Source organism: Barbus barbus (genome assembly GCF_936440315.1).
Source record: "Barbus barbus genome assembly, chromosome: 25".
NCBI classification, from domain to species: Eukaryota; Metazoa; Chordata; class Actinopteri; order Cypriniformes; family Cyprinidae; genus Barbus; species Barbus barbus.
This window is the reverse complement of record NC_136753.1, coordinates 22,276,662-22,289,253: the sequence shown is the minus strand read 5'-3', so window position 1 is coordinate 22,289,253 and position 12,592 is coordinate 22,276,662. Positions and strand designations below refer to the sequence as shown.

The window sequence follows — 12,592 nt, the reverse complement described above, 5'->3', positions numbered from 1 at the left end:
TCAACAGCTTGATTCTGTCATCCATAAATAAAAACAATACAACACATTTTTGTATGTTTCCTTACACTATTATTACAGTTGCTAATTATTATGTTTAGTTTGATTATTACGATTATGATGAAATAATGACAAAAAAAGCTAAAGGAATGAAACAAAATAAATGAGAACTTTTGATTACATAAACTGTATTCAACAAAAATGTAAATATAAACTGTGTGTAAAAATAGCCTACTTCATTTTGACGGAGGATTTTTTGCAGAATAGTCTAACACCTTGTTCAGGTCCTGTTATTAATAAGCACATACAAACAATATAAACGATGTATCTTTTGATAATTGATGAAAATACAGTTCTTCCTGACTGAAGTAATAAGCGATCAGTGTAGCTTGCAGCCCCCTCTGTTGGTTAAAATATAATCACTACACTACACCTCTGGTGATTGTACTTTTTTTGCAATGTATTTGAAATTGAGGGCTGTTTTGAAAGTTCTGTAAAACAGGGACATTTCAGTACAGTCGGGTTCAAGACAACAAAAACGGGACTGTCTCCGAAAAAATGGTCACCCTAACGTAGGCTAATTTTCTCTGATGGGGAAATTAACTAACGGGTGATTTGGGTGTCTTGTTCGACATATTTATTTTATATAAAGCAACAGAATTATATCACATCCGATGTATTAGCCACAAATCGTGATTCAGGGAGCGTGGTTTGATCCAGATCCAAATCCTCCCACCTTACATATACCTAAACCTACCCATCTCCACCCCCTGATCCCTAAACCCACCCATCTCCACCCCCTGATCGCTAAACCCACCCATCTCCACCCCTAAACCTACCCATCTCCACCCCCTGATCCCTAAACCCACCCATCTCACCCCTAAACCTACCCATCTCCACCCCCTGATCCCTAAACCCACCAATCTCCACCCCTAAACCTACCCATCTCCACCCCCTGATCCCTAAACCCACCCATCTCCACCCCTAAACCTACCCATCTCACCCCTAAACCTACCCATCTCCACCCCCTGATCCCTAAACCCACCCATCTCCACCCCTAAACCTACCCATCTCCACCCCTAAACCTACCCATCTCCACCCCCTGATCCCTAAACCTACCCATCTCCACCCCTAAACCTACCCATATCCACCCCCTGATCCCTAAACCCACCAATCTCCACCCCTAAACCTACCCATCTCCACCCCCTGATCCCTAAACCCACCCATCTCCACCCCTAAACCTACCCATCTCACCCCTAAACCTACCCATCTCCACCCCCTGATCCCTAAACCTACCCATCTCCACCCCCTGATCCCTACACCCACCCATCTCCACCCCTAAACCTACCCATCTCCAACCCCTGATCCCTAAACCCACCCATCTCACCCCTAAACCTACCCATCTCCACCCCCTGATACCTAAACCCACCCATCTCCACCCCCTGATACCTAAACCCACCCATCTCCACCCCCTGATCCCTAAACCCACCCATCTCCACTCCCTAGATGTGGATCCAACCACGCCCCCTGGATCTTGTGGGCCCTGTTTGTGATTCAGCGTGAATTTAAGGCTTTCAGGGTAAGGCTTTCAACACGTTTATTATTATTTTTAATAACGACATGGCCGAACCACAGTCTTGAAAAGCTAAATTCATAGTATGCTTCATAAATGCACACAAATTATATAACAGTTCCACTTTTTGGACAATTTGGCAGATTTAAAGCTGGTGGAAATTTTACCACATCTTTAAAATTTGTATTGGGGAAACAAAGATAAAGCAAAATATTCCTATTTGTGTGTATATTTTCAGTTTAAATAACATTTTAAAATTATATTTTACGACAGATTTCATATAAACTGACTTTCAAATAAAAAAAACAAAATTAAATTCAGTGACTTTAAGGTTCCTACAGTGGTCTTTAAACCTACTGACAACTAACCTGAGAAAAATGAAAACACCCATTTGGATGCAAAGCAGCCTCTTGAAAGATTGAATGAATTGAAGAGAAAACATCTACAATGGCACAATCTTCATTTGAGGCATTGAATTAACATTACCCCCTCTTTTCACTGAAAATCAGCATAAACACAACCTTTTCCTCAATAAGTGCAATGTAACGCGACACAAAATGAAACTCGAGAGAGGGGTGGTCAGTGTGTATATTGGTATGAGATTTGTATTTATAAGCGATTAAAAATATGTCAGTATAGCAAAAGCAAAGTACAAAAAACAAGAAAAAACAAAAACCAGTAAAAGAAAGGCATAAAAGCAATTCGCACTCACAGGTAGAATTGTTGAGCTACACACATCAGCTATGAGCATGTCTGAAAGTCTTCAAAACCACATCTTTGGACAGTTGTATAAACATGTTTAATTTAAAAAATTGTTCCATTGACATTTCTTCAGACTCACAAGATGCTAAACCTACAGGTGCTGAGTTCTGGTAAAATTTGATTAGCTAAGAACACATCTGCAGAAATGTATTACTTCACCTTCCCACACAAGTCAATTTGATCGAGCACCTCGTTACAACCTTATAAACAAAACAGAAAATGTGAACAGATTACTTTACAATGTTTTACAAAAAAAGTTTGAATGATACAGATATAAAATGAACAAAGAAATACAACTTGGCATCAAGGCCAATCTATTTACAGTTCAAAAGTCCGACAGTGAGCAACTCCATGTGTGAAAATCCAAGATAAAGGTGAACGATGCCACCTGCTGGAAGAACACATCTCAGAGTGGCCCATCAGTCATCAATCGTGGGTAACCAGAATGCCTGTGGAGGTGAGATTTTAGCATACATATGAAGTGGTTGTCAAATGGTGCACAGTGACTACTGCAAAATCATAATCTGGCCTGCAGGGGAATATGGCACAGTTTTTAATTGTTCCGAGCACCCATTTCTACATTTAAGGAATAGTTCACCCAAAAATGACTTCAACTTTAGATCAACTTTAGGCCATCCAAGATGTAGATGAGTTTGTTTCTTCTTCTGAACAGATTTGGAGAACTAAATTTTATATCATTAGCTTACCACTGGATCCTCTACAGCAGTGGTTCTCAACTGGTTTAGCTTTGGGACTCATGTTTTCCCATGATCATCAAGGCGAGATATATATATATATATATATAGGGAAAGGGAAGTGGTGTGTGGCCAAGTATGGTGACTCATACTCGGAAATTGTGCTCTGCATTTAACCCATCCAAGTGTACACACAGTAGTGAACATACACCCGGAGCAGTGGGCAGCCAATGCTGCGGCACCTGGGGAGCAGTTGGGGGTTCGGTGCCTTGCTCAAGGGTCTCACCTCAGTCGTGGTATTGAGGGTGGAGAGAGTGTTGGTTGTTCACTCCCCCACCTACAATCCCTGCCGGACCTGAGACTCAAACCCACGACCTTCGGGTTACAAGTCCAACTCTCTATCCATTAGGCCACGACTGCCAAAGTATTTAAAATACAAAGCAAATTTATTTCACAAAAATTAAGTTAAGACTGTTAAGAATATGACTAATAGTGAATAAACAGCTTATAAGGTAAGGCTATTAAATAGCAGTGCCAAACTAGTTTTTGTTAATACAATTATGTTGGAATGAACCACCACAATCGTTTAAACATAAAAAATGATGCAAAGTGAAAATAACATGGTATTTTTGGTTAAATGGAAAAAACTGTTGCCATGGTGAATATACAATACTAACATGAACTGTTAATGAAACGTGGAAACTGCTCCTGAATAGAATGAATATCATAACTTCATGCAAATCCTTCCCAGCTAACACACGCAGTACCAGTTATGTGATTTATCGGTACTGCACTTTTATTTCACGTGTTGCATGCTCGTAGTTTCTGCGCTTTAGTGAAGTGATATACAGCACGGCGCCGCATTCGCGCATGCTTTTGCTTTTCTGAGGTGAGAGACTTTTTATTTCATAAGTTACGAAAATATTGATAGAATAATGACACTGACATAAAGCCTGTCAACATCTCCTCTGACCGCAGATACTGAATCGGGACAGCGTGCTTTTCTCAGGCACTCTTTAAACTGCATCTGACAGAAGTGTCAACAGCTTTCATGCACGTCTTTTAAAATAAAAGTCTCGCTTCAGAAAAACATTTAGAATTACGTTTTTTTTGCTGTTGATGTCGTTTCTTTGGCTGTACACTCCGCAGCCCACTCAGAATGGTCTCGCGACCCACCAGTTGAGAAATACTGCTCTACAGTGTATGGGTGCAAATGTGTTGGTGGATTGTGATGTGAAAGCACTGTGGATGGACTTTTTCACTGGAGGAAGTATTATTATGGATTATAGACTTGCGTTTTGGCCAGAAGGTTAAAGCGAGAATGCCTTTATTGGTTTGTTTCTTACAAACGAGCAGTTTTTATCAATGGACTAGAATCATTACTTTTAGATTATTTTGATGGTTTTATCAACGGTTTGAACGCTCATTCTGACGGCACCATTCACTATAGATGATCAATTTGTGGGCAATGATGTAAAATTTCTCCAAATCCGTTTTGAAGAAGAAACACCCTCAGGTCATTCAAGATGAACAGTAGTTTGAGTAAGTTTTTTAGCAAATCTCCATAAATCCAAACAATAATTTAAAATTACAAAAATGTAAGTATATGATATGTTTCACCAGTGATCTGTGTTTGGGAGGGGGGGGGGTTTGGAGTACACATATTCCATCTGGACAGAGCTATAACAAATATATCAGATTTATTTCTACTTTAAGGTTAACTCTTACCATGTTAGAACAGGCACTGGCAAATGTCATGAATTTGGGGTTAAACTGTAGACAGGTGACTGGACCAGTGTGCTTTCCATCAAGAACTGCTACTTTCATTCCACTCTCAGCATTCCATACATGGATCTTTCCATCTTCTGATCCTGGAAATCATAATGTTGAGACAGGCTCTGTGAACTCCTCTCTAGTCATTTCTGAATCTATTGGTGAAGACTTACCGATCATGATAAACTGAGAGTCTGGCGTGAAAGAGGCCTCCAGAATGACCCCTTTACTGTTGTTATAGCCCTGCAGTGAGGAGGAAAGACTCCATGAGACACACTCTTATCTTAAACACAAACTTTAGCAAAACCCTATTCAAAATGACACTAATTTCTCACCCCAAATGAGTGGAGCACTGCTCCTTTGAAAGCATCCAGCACTCTGAGTGTTCCACCATTGGTGGAGACCAGAATGAGCTTTCCGTCGTTGCTGAACTTGAGACCTGTCCACTCACATGTTCGCTCATATTGCAGTTTAAACGTGGCGAATGGACCCTGAGGAAGGAGGTGATACAAATTTATTAATTTTTACCATTTAAAAGACTGCTTCTAGGATGCAGTTTAATACAATTACCTTATCAAAGGAGCGCAGATCGTAAAGTTTGACCATCTCAGAATTCACTCCCGCAGCAAAAATTAACCCCTCTGGATCAAATGAACACACAGGCTTCCCTTGCAGGTGCATGAGGCCCTGTGAACACAACCAAGATTAAAATCTAGTATATACACTAACAAGAACAACACACTCTAACCCAAAATAAAAAACTACTTACTTGACAGTTAGGTGAGCGAAGGTCCCACAGACGAATAGTTTTATCAAGTGAGCCAGAAATGAATGTGTCATCAACAGGAGACATAGACAGAGCAACAACCCTGAAACAGGATAAAATATCGCCTGTGTTTGTGTATAACTCAAACGCCAATAAACAAGAAAAGAACATTTAATGTCACAAACCCTCACCTCTTATTGTGTCCAGGAAAGTATCGAATGTACTTATTGTCATGTAGGGACAGGTATCGAATAGTATCTGTAGTACCACATTGGTAGTGAGAAGAAAATATCAATATCATCTCAAAGGAAAGCTACAAGGTTTCACTCGTGAATTCATAAAATGTACTGTATATGGTGTCAGATGAACAGGCTCAACCCTGGGCAAGGCAGTAGCCTGTACAGTTAACTCCTTAACAGGGCAGAATAACAGACCCTAAAAACTGTACAAACAACTACCTCAACCCAGAGCAGGCACAGGCAGACACAAACACCAGCAGTAAAGCTTTGAGCAAATCACTTAAACAACATAAAAGATAAACAAAACAAATGATTATAAGTAATAAACTCCTAAATACATAAGAATAACAAATATACATTTAATCTGATTTAATGTGAAGTCATAAAATTGGACATTTAAAAAAATATATATAGAGAAATTGTCTACTTTTAGGTCAAATAAAGCATATCACATATCTGCAGGAAAATGCTGTCTGACTGTGTAACAATAATAATAATAATAATAATAATAATTTGTATCCATAATATGACAAAACCAAACGGAAAAGGAACTGCAATACAACACAATATTCTAAGACTTTATAAAGAGTCGTACCATCAATCTTGTTGGAGCTGTAGACGACAGTGTTGGCGGCATGAGTGTATCTGATGAGATCCACACCATACTTCTTACTGTAAAGCGTCCGTTTGGGTCTGATATAAAGGACAAAATCGGAAATATGTTAATCTGATCGTTTATTTAGATACACGCAATTCTGTGTATTATGAAACACTTAACATTCAAAATAAAATACTAGACTTTACAGTACAGTCACAAGACGGGCTCGGAAGGAGGCGTGGATGCTAACGGTTAACACATTCGACTCATTTCCGCGAATCGGTTCCTTCGAAATATTCGTTTCAAGGTTCCAGTTAAAGATTCGGCGATTCTTTTTTTTACGTTATTTCGTGGTCCTTGGCATCCCAGCGAGGCATATTACTATAAAGCCAAACGGTGTTTATTAAAAAAATAATGTTACAGTGTATTACTTACCGTCATGAGCCAGCGCATAAAATATTAACACTGGGTTTAGTGAGTCAGTGAACCGGCTCAACTGATTCACATAAAAGATTCAACTCAAACGATTCGGAAATCGCTACTGTACATAAACATGCCCAAACCACAATACTCTCTATGAACAGTAAAACTCAAATCTCTTTTCTTATTACTGGGGTAATGTTAACCTTCCACAGCTCCCACAGTAATGTTCCCGTAACAAAGATCAATGTTTTAAAGCCCATTAAGACCAAATCAACACGGGACACCAGCCAGTTATAGGAAAAATCACAATGAGGAATTTATAAGCGACTTACTTTCCCTCCTGGCAGTCGTATAAGACAATCGAATCGTCATCACTACTCGATATTACACTTTCACCATTTGAACTGAAGTCAAAGCAGTTGATTTTGTCCGAATTCTCTCGGAAAACCTTCGCAACCCTGAAACTCCGCAGCACATTGTCCGTGAGCTTCATTGTGGCCTTTCTGCCCGGCCAGGCGCTGGGGATCGTTTAGTTAAAAACAGCGCGTAGATCGGAATCTAATTTATCAGTGCTGTGTGCTGCGAATGTTTTGTAATATTTATTAAAGTGAAAATAGTTTTAGATGTACATTTCGTTAAAAAAGCCCGCCCGACAAAATGAACCGGATTACGAAAAACGAGATGAAGCTAGAGGTAGTAAAGCGGAAACAAAATGGCCACCACACCTGCGGATGTTTCAGAATAAAAGTCCCATGTCGACTTGAGCTGAAAGTGAAATTTGAGGAAAATTTAAGGGCCTTATTTATTGCACACGCGTAATATTAATCTTCCATGACGTCCACTAAAAATAACGGAACGCCTGGTTATTCAGTTTTGATTTGACAGCTGTAATGAGGATCAGGAATTTCACATTAGCTCTCTAGCTGCTGTTGTGTTTATCTGTATTTGTTGCTAGGTTGAGTCTCATATTTTCAACTATGATCAAATCTTACATTTGTAATCAAACAATAGTACATTTAGTTTTCCATCATATTTTTTTGTTGTTGACTTCTATAGAGGGAATTCCTTAACAGACTGTTTCAAGTAAACACAGGGGTGAACAGAGGATGTTATTAACATCCAACAAGATGAATCTGTTCTCTCTCATATATGATACATTCTGCACATTGACATCATAAGAGCCTCACCCCAAACCCCAGAAGCAGCCACTGGTATAAAAGTAAGCATTGCACTGGTCTAAACAATTACACTGCATAAATGAGCATCAAAACTCACCAATTACCAAGCAGACAAAATCTTTTTCAGTGAATTAAAGAGCTGGATTAAGAGCCCTTGTCTTTGTTGCCTTTCCAGCCAAACAAATCTACAATGGCAAGCATTGATTCAAAGGTGAGTTCTGTACAATGTTGTAGACTTTGAATTTGTTCTAACACAACATATGATTACTACGAACTCAATAAGGAACTAACAATGAAAATCTGTTTTTCAAAGGGGGAAATGTGGACTGTTGGAGATATGTATATATTCACAGTGAATGTAAGCGAGTTTGCACCAGAAGAAGTTATTGTAACCTCCACCAATAATTCAATACAAGTCTGTGCAGAAAAGGTAAGCAAAATAAACTCTAACAGCAAGTTTTCTCTCAAATACATTGTCTTTTAAAAAACAAAGAGTGTTTAATATGACTATTTATTTGTGTTTTTACACTGTATCTTTCTCATTGTTATATTCTTTGGTTCTGAAGTTGTATTTGATTTAATTTCCATTTTCCCTCACTGATGAACCAGTTGGCATCAGATGGCACAATTGTGGACACCGTTTGTCAGAAGTGTCAGTTCCCGGCTGATGTGGATCCAATGTCAGTCACATCTTCTCTAGAGAAAGGTGGTTTGTTGAGCATTAAAGCCCAAAAGCACACAGCAAAATGCTCGCCAATCATGGATTCATTCAAAGTGAAAACCTAATGCTTGGATGTATTTTTGAGCATTTTAGAAACTTTAATCTGTTTCCTTCTTCAAATTATTGTGGGTTATTAAACAAAACAATTGTTAACATTTTCATTTGTTTTTATTTTGACATGAATATGTGCACATAATGTTTTTTTGTTGCAAATGAGCAAACTCATTTCATGACATTTTAATATTTTTGTTCACCATTTCTTGACTCACACATATTTGTCACTGACTGAAATGACCAATAAAATTATAGGCATTTAGAAACCATGAATGATTCCATCCATGAATGACCAATCCATGTAAGATTGAACCACAATACACGTAAAAGCTATACAATGATCTCGGAGTCTGTTCCTCTGAGAGCAGCCTGTGTGGAGATGGACACAGATGAAGCAGCCATACAGTCTTGTTGCCACAGGTTTTCTGCAAGGGCATTTAGGAGGGGTGCTACTTCACCAAGCCCCGCACTCACATCACCTCCCACTCGGAAGACCGGAAGACCCCAAACCTCTTGAAAATGTGTTACGTCACTCTCTGTCACGTCTGTGTGCATAAATAAGTCAAATCTGCACAGTTAAGGGCCACGGCAATGTCACATGGCAATACAACATGCTGTTACATCAGAGTAATTTTTTATTTTTTATAATTTTCCATTTTCATTTTTTATTATTTTTTTGGTTTTTAAATATAGGCCTATCTATATAGTTTTCATTCATTTTTATTTCAGTTTCAGATTTATTTATTTTAGTACATCAAATTAAACTAAGTAAAATAAGTTTAAGATTTTGATATTTTATTTCAGTTAATATTTATTTTATTTCAAGTAACACATGCATTCAAATGTAATTGTCAAATAAATGCTCTAAACTGGTAAAGGATACTTGGTGCCAACGACCAATTTAACCACTCGATCTGAAGGTTCTGTGATCCGTGATATCTGATTTGAAAGATCATCAAAGGAGCCACGATCAGTGAAGGAGAAAAGGAAAAGGATGGCATCCACCTGTTCCTTACAGGACTGAAGAGAGAAAAATGACACCCTTAAATATCATACTTTAAAATGATACACCGAAACAGAATTTGTGGGTTAAAGGGACAGTTCACACAAAAATTAAAATGTACTCATCCTCAAGTTGTTCCAAACCTGTACGAGCTTCTTTATTCTGTGAAAGAAAAGAAATGACGAAAGAAGATATTTTAAAGAATGATGGTAACCAAAGTGCTGCTAGTCCCCATTGACTTCAATGGTATTTTTGGTCCATACTATGTCAACTATGACCAGCAACTGTTTGGTTACCAACTTTCTTCAAAATATCTTATTTTATGTTCTACAGAAGAAAGGAATTCATACAGGTTTGGAACAACATGAGGGTGAGTAAATTATGTTTTTTGGGGGTGAGCTATCCCTGGAAATGTAAGTAACTCTGTAATATGATAGAGATGCTCACCGGTAACATATGGTCAAATCTTCGTATTGCACTTTCCCCACAATCCCAAAGCTCAAAGCGGAAAAACAACACACGGCCACTCTCCTTTAGTCTCACAGGCCAGAAGACCACTGTTGTCTCTATGCCTGCAAGAATCACAGGCTATGAAGCAATGGCCACTGATGTTTTTGTTGTTGTTTGTTTAGTTTTTTATTGATCGTATTAAATTAATAGTGACATTTCTTGAATGACGGGTATACTGACACCTATCGGTGTGGATGTAATGAAGCAAACTTCAAAGCTGTTACTAATGCTATTGCATTCAAATAACATATTAGTAATATATTTGTCATCATCCATTGTTAATTTATTCTGCAACTAAATGTGTGTTATAATAGTGTTATGTCAAAGAGTATAGAAGCCCAAGAGGCGAAAAACACCATAGAATAATAGGAGCCAGTCGCGCTTGACCAACTTACAATAACACATTTAAAGTATTATATAAATATATATATTGTATCATACTTAAATATAAAGATTATAGATAGGTCCCCCTCCACCAATTGACTAGACTGCTTCATACTGCTTACTGTTTGCCAAGTAAAAAGATTAAATTACTACAAACCCTTTACTTACCCATATCTATGTTCTATCGTACATTTTCCTGTTAAATATCAGCTGCTTTGTTTAAAAATAACCGTACATTAAAACTGAAATACAGCCTGAACCATGACAACAATAACGTACAAATCACTAGACTAGTGATCAAATCCTTTTAACAGTTTATTTATTTTTTTACAAAACCTTTTGCTTTCTAGAAACCAGTTTCGGTTGAAAATATGTGTTGAAAATAAGTGTTAACATTATAAACACTGAATTAATGGCAACATATAAATTAAATTAATGACAGAAAGAATGTTGGACACTAAATATATAACAGGGATAACATCTTGACAGTAAACTGTTTTCGCAGTATTGTCTTATATTAATGTCCCTTAAAAGGAAGACTGTTTAAAAAAAAACAAAAAAAAAAACACAAGTACACCATAAAAATGACCATAAACAATAAACCAACTACTACTGAAAACACATTGGCCTTAGAAACAGCTCTGGCTGCTTACTGAGACTTATCTGAATATCTCCCCTGTTCATTACTGCATAAAGTTATGAGGATGGGCTCTTTCTAATCAGAAATCTTAATCAAACATAGCTACTAGACTGTTGTTACAGAAACTTCACAAATTTTTTTTTATTTCATGTATGATCATACATGAACTTGACATGCATTACATTTTTTACTGAATACTTGCAACATCAATCATATACAAATATACATATTCAATTTATTCTCAAAGTTTTCGATAAAAACTAGAAAATGTTTTGTCTGAATTATTGGCAGCCAAAAAAAATAAAAAATAAAAAATACTTTCGTGATTGTGTGTGTATGTATCAACGTTTTGTAACAAAAGCCAACTTCTTGGTGTTTTTTTTTTTTTTGCTAAATTTTCTTGTCACAAATTAATGAATTACTGTCACTACATAATTTTAAATATAAAACAGTGGTCAAATATGAAAAATACAATCTCTAAGGTTTCCAATGATATATAGTTTGTCAAGATTAGTTTAGGTTTAGTATAGAATATTACGGCTTTAAATATGTAATGGCTTTGGGCCCACCGGTGGGCCGGTGACACTTAAGGGGTTAATTAATTTTAAATGTGTGGCTTATTTACCTGTGGTCTCATAGTGCATTTTGGGGAAATCGAGGCCAGCGAGACGGGCAGCAAGAGCGCTTTTCCCGACTCCAGTTTTCCCCGAGATGAAGAGCTTGTAGCGAACGATATCCACATTCATTTGAGGAGGCATCACTGGCGCTTCCAAGAGCCCTTCACAGTAGGTTATATAAAAACCACTAGCATTTTATATGTTGGCTGTAACAAATACTTATTTTTGCTGTTCTTTTATTAAACAAGAAATACCTGACTAGTAAGGTAAGAAACATGATGCCTAGTATCCATGGTGATCATCCTTACCAAACTTTCGCCGTCTCCTCTTATGCAGTATCCTGCTGAAAAACTCCCTGCTGTCTGGACAGCGGTGCCAATCCGACACGATTATGGATCCAGGTGGGACAGACATTTTAATTTAGCGAAACCGGATACATTAAGAGACTATTGTGCTTATATATACACTATTGTGGGACATCTGCGCGAGCTGCGAGCGTGAAGCCAACTAGGTTAAACACTGTTTAATAAACAGTATGATAAAACACGTCAAAATAAAAGTCCAGTACGAAAGGTCTAAAATTATGCAACTCAAATTAAGTAAATCAGATTTTTTTTTTAATGATGGGGGTCACTGAATCAACATTCTGAATAAAGATA

At 37.6% G+C, this 12,592-nt stretch overlaps 2 protein-coding genes across 2 annotated transcripts; both read right to left on the bottom strand.

The window, feature by feature from the left end:
• Positions 1-1,578: 1,578 nt before the first annotated feature.
• LOC306845384 (WD repeat-containing protein 82) lies at positions 1,579-7,564 on the bottom strand. Its single transcript, XM_079378160.1, has 9 exons — positions 7,159-7,564; positions 6,401-6,498; positions 5,758-5,824; positions 5,570-5,669; positions 5,371-5,487; positions 5,136-5,291; positions 4,974-5,043; positions 4,756-4,898; positions 1,579-2,781 (listed from the first exon to the last, which is right to left on the bottom strand). The coding sequence occupies exons 1-9, from the start codon at positions 7,317-7,319 to the stop codon at positions 2,752-2,754; spliced, it is 942 nt and encodes a 313-aa protein (XP_079234286.1). The 5' UTR covers positions 7,320-7,564; the 3' UTR covers positions 1,579-2,751.
• Positions 7,565-8,900: 1,336 nt separating this feature from the next.
• LOC306844978 (ciliogenesis and planar polarity effector 2) lies at positions 8,901-12,461 on the bottom strand. Its single transcript, XM_079377448.1, has 5 exons — positions 12,242-12,461; positions 11,942-12,094; positions 10,230-10,354; positions 9,663-9,799; positions 8,901-9,347 (listed from the first exon to the last, which is right to left on the bottom strand). The coding sequence occupies exons 1-5, from the start codon at positions 12,345-12,347 to the stop codon at positions 9,110-9,112; spliced, it is 759 nt and encodes a 252-aa protein (XP_079233574.1). The 5' UTR covers positions 12,348-12,461; the 3' UTR covers positions 8,901-9,109.
• Between the last annotated feature and the right edge of the window lie 131 nt (positions 12,462-12,592).

Bases quoted from the DNA above. Each gene is read 5' to 3' on its own strand.
- LOC306844978 (XM_079377448.1), bottom strand. From the start codon at position 12,347: ATGTCTGTCCCACCTGGATCCATAATCGTGTCGGATTGGCACCGCTGT. The intron at 10,355-11,941 runs GTAAATAAGCCA...TGATTCTTGCAG, and splicing joins AATGCACTATGAGACCACAG to GCATAGAGACAACAGTGGTC. The intron at 9,348-9,662 runs GTATCCTTTACC...TTAACTGTGCAG, and splicing joins AAATTGGTCGTTGGCACCAA to ATTTGACTTATTTATGCACA.
- LOC306845384 (XM_079378160.1), bottom strand. From the start codon at position 7,319: ATGAAGCTCACGGACAATGTGCTGCGGAGTTTCAGGGTTGCGAAGGTT. The intron at 5,044-5,135 runs GTGAGAAATTAG...TCCTCACTGCAG, and splicing joins CAGTGCTCCACTCATTTGGG to GGCTATAACAACAGTAAAGG. The intron at 4,899-4,973 runs GTAAGTCTTCAC...TATGATTTCCAG, and splicing joins CTCTCAGTTTATCATGATCG to GATCAGAAGATGGAAAGATC.